This window comes from Trichosporon asahii (assembly GCF_000293215.1).
Source record: "Trichosporon asahii var. asahii CBS 2479 unplaced genomic scaffold scaffold00036, whole genome shotgun sequence".
NCBI classification, from domain to species: Eukaryota; Fungi; Basidiomycota; class Tremellomycetes; order Trichosporonales; family Trichosporonaceae; genus Trichosporon; species Trichosporon asahii.
Genome location: NW_014040888.1, coordinates 1 through 2,593, shown reverse-complemented (window position 1 = coordinate 2,593; position 2,593 = coordinate 1). Strand labels below are relative to the sequence as shown.

The window sequence follows — 2,593 nt, the reverse complement described above, 5'->3', positions numbered from 1 at the left end:
GTCCATCGGCGATTCAGAGCTGATCCAGTCTGACGCGGGCAATTGACCGAGACCCCCAGCGTACCATCCGCCAGTCCCTCGTTTCGCCTGTAGGCTGCCACCCGGGTGCGCGGGTTACCCAGGGGTCCACCCACCATCGTGCGGGGGGTTGGTTACAGAGTGGCATCACTCCTTATGGTACAGACAACTGCCAGCTCCGACATGCACGAGCCCACGCTCCATCAGATATCTCGCTTGCCCTCCTCCCACACCTCCTTGACGCGCGGGAAGCGCAGCGACATGACGCCGTCGCGCTTCTCGCTTGGCGACTCTTCAAAGTACTCGACCGTGATCTGCCGCCCGACAATGAGCGAGGGGTCGCGCGCGTATCGCAGCCGCTGGTCGGGCGTAAACCCTGAGCCGACGGATACGCGGTGGCCCTTGTGCTCGATCCACACGTTGGCGCATGCTTCGTACTCGCCGTACACCCCGTCAACTGGAAGGCGCTGCACAGACGTGTCGAGAGAGAGCACAGTGTATTCTGCGTCTTGCCAGTTTTTAAACTTGAACACGTCCTTGCTGTCAATGTCAGTTCAAGTGGTATCGGTATCTTGTTATCAACTCACCTCCGCTTGCCCTTGTAAGGCGCGTCCAGGCGGAACACGAGCCCCTCCCAGCCACTCTCCACTGCGCGCTCCACCATGTCATCCACAACCTCCTGGCCCGTCACGCGCGTCTGCTCGACAGCGCGCACAGACGGCGTCCCGCAGTGCTCGACGAGCGAGTTGAGCCGCGCGTTGCGCTCCATGAATGTGCTGGCCAGCCCCGGTTTAGCTTGCACGCCCGCAAACTCGTGCCACGGCAGCACGTCGAGCAAAAAGTATGCCGGGTTCGCGATCGGCGTGTCCTTGCGCTTGACCTGTGAGACGGTCGCGTGAAAGTCCTCCTCAAAGTCTGCCCCGTGCTTGACGAGCACGCACGCCTCTCCATCCAGCACCAGCCGCTTGACGACGCCAACCCCGCTCTGTGCGATCGCCAGCGGATCTGCGTCCAGCCACGCGCGCAGGCCCGGCAGGCTCGCAACCTTGTCCAACGGCGCGCGCAGGTTGTCCAGCGACGTGAAGTGGTTGCCCGAGCGCGAGAGAAACTGCATGTCGACAATGCGCAGGGGCCGCGCCGTGCTCTTCGGGACAAGGACGTCCACAAATGTGATGCACCGCACGCCGTCAAGCTTGCGCGACGCGTACCACGTGTTGATACCACCGCCCCTTGGTGTCTTGAAGAGCTCGGCAAAAGGCGCCGTGATGGTAGTCCCGAGCGCGACCTTGAAGCTCTTGAGGTTGATGGGTGCATGTGTGGATGCGGGTGCCGCTGCTTCTTCCTCGACGTGCTGGTTGTCCTCCTCCTCCTCGACAGCCTCTTCGCGCAGCTGCCTCGTAACCTTGACAGGCGCCTCCTTCTTGACCGTGGCTGGTGCTCCCTCCCCTACAACATCAGGCCACACCGTTGTGAGCGTATTCGCCCCCCACCCAGCATTAAGCGAGCGCCCCACAAGGCGCACAAACGTCGCATATGGCGTCTCCCGCCCGTCCCGCACAGCAGCAGCCGCCGCCGCTGCCTCTCGCTCTGCCTCGGGCCCGCACCAGATCTTGTTGGTGACGAGGTAGTCTGTGATCGCGTACCGCAGCGTATGCCCGCTCAAGCCCGGCAGCGACCGGAAGAGGTCGATCAGAGTGCGTGGGCTGGTGTACCCCTCTGCATGCTGGACAACGTCTGCGCTCGAGAGGAACGACTGGAGGTTGCGGGGGCTGACGCCCAGACGAATGTGCGGCTGGTACACGCTGTGGGTAAAGTCAGCTCTCGCCCCCTCCCCCCCTTGTGCTCGCTCTGTTCGCTCTTTTCGCTCTGTTTGCTCCCCCTCGCCCCCCTCCAGAAACCCAAACTCACAAGCTGATGAGCTCCCGCAGGTCCTCATACTCGCGTATAATCTCCACCTTGCGCTGCCGCGAGTTCTCAGCAGCAGTGCGCCGCCGCAGCTCGTCCACGCACGCGAGCACCGCGAGAGGGTCTTCCGGTGCGGGCGCGGGCGGAGGCGAGGGCGGGGGGGCTTTGTTCCCCGTTGCCTTTGGTGGCGTCCTTGTCGTCGTCGTCGTCACACTCGGCGTTGGTGGCTTTGCCTTGGCGTTTCGCTCTGCCTTGGACTCGTCCTTGCTCGTCGTCGTGGTACCGGAGCGAGCGGCAAAGAGCGGTCCACCGCCCTCCTCGGCCGTTAGGCGCCGTGCAGTCGTCGACCATGCGCGCGCGGCCGCCCGCGAGGCAACTAACAAGCCAGCGGGGCGCGCGACACTGCGTGCGGCGACGCGGAACATTGTACTCGCTGGATGATGCAGAGATGAGTGTTAGTGCAGTGCAGACGAGAGTGGAACACTGTGTTCGACCATTTCCAGTCCACGAAAACAATCCAATGACATCAACGACCTCCACCTCCACCCTTCCACAAATGCAACCTCGCATACGACTCGCACTACTACCTCCGCTTTGCGCGCGTGCTGCGCCGCTGCGAGTCCTCCTCGACGCTCCTGCTGCGCTTGCGCCGCCGGCGCTCATCGTCCTC

General features: G+C 63.3%; 1 protein-coding gene across 1 annotated transcript; it reads right to left on the bottom strand.

The window, feature by feature from the left end:
* Nucleotides 1-221: 221 nt before the first annotated feature.
* A1Q1_00890 (uncharacterized protein) lies at nt 222-2,348 on the bottom strand (the record flags this gene model as incomplete). Its single annotated transcript, XM_014325669.1, has 3 exons — nt 222-558; nt 606-1,820; nt 1,927-2,348. The coding sequence occupies 3 exons, from the start codon at nt 2,346-2,348 to the stop codon at nt 222-224; spliced, it is 1,974 nt and encodes a 657-aa protein (XP_014181144.1).
* Nucleotides 2,349-2,593: the final 245 nt, after the last annotated feature.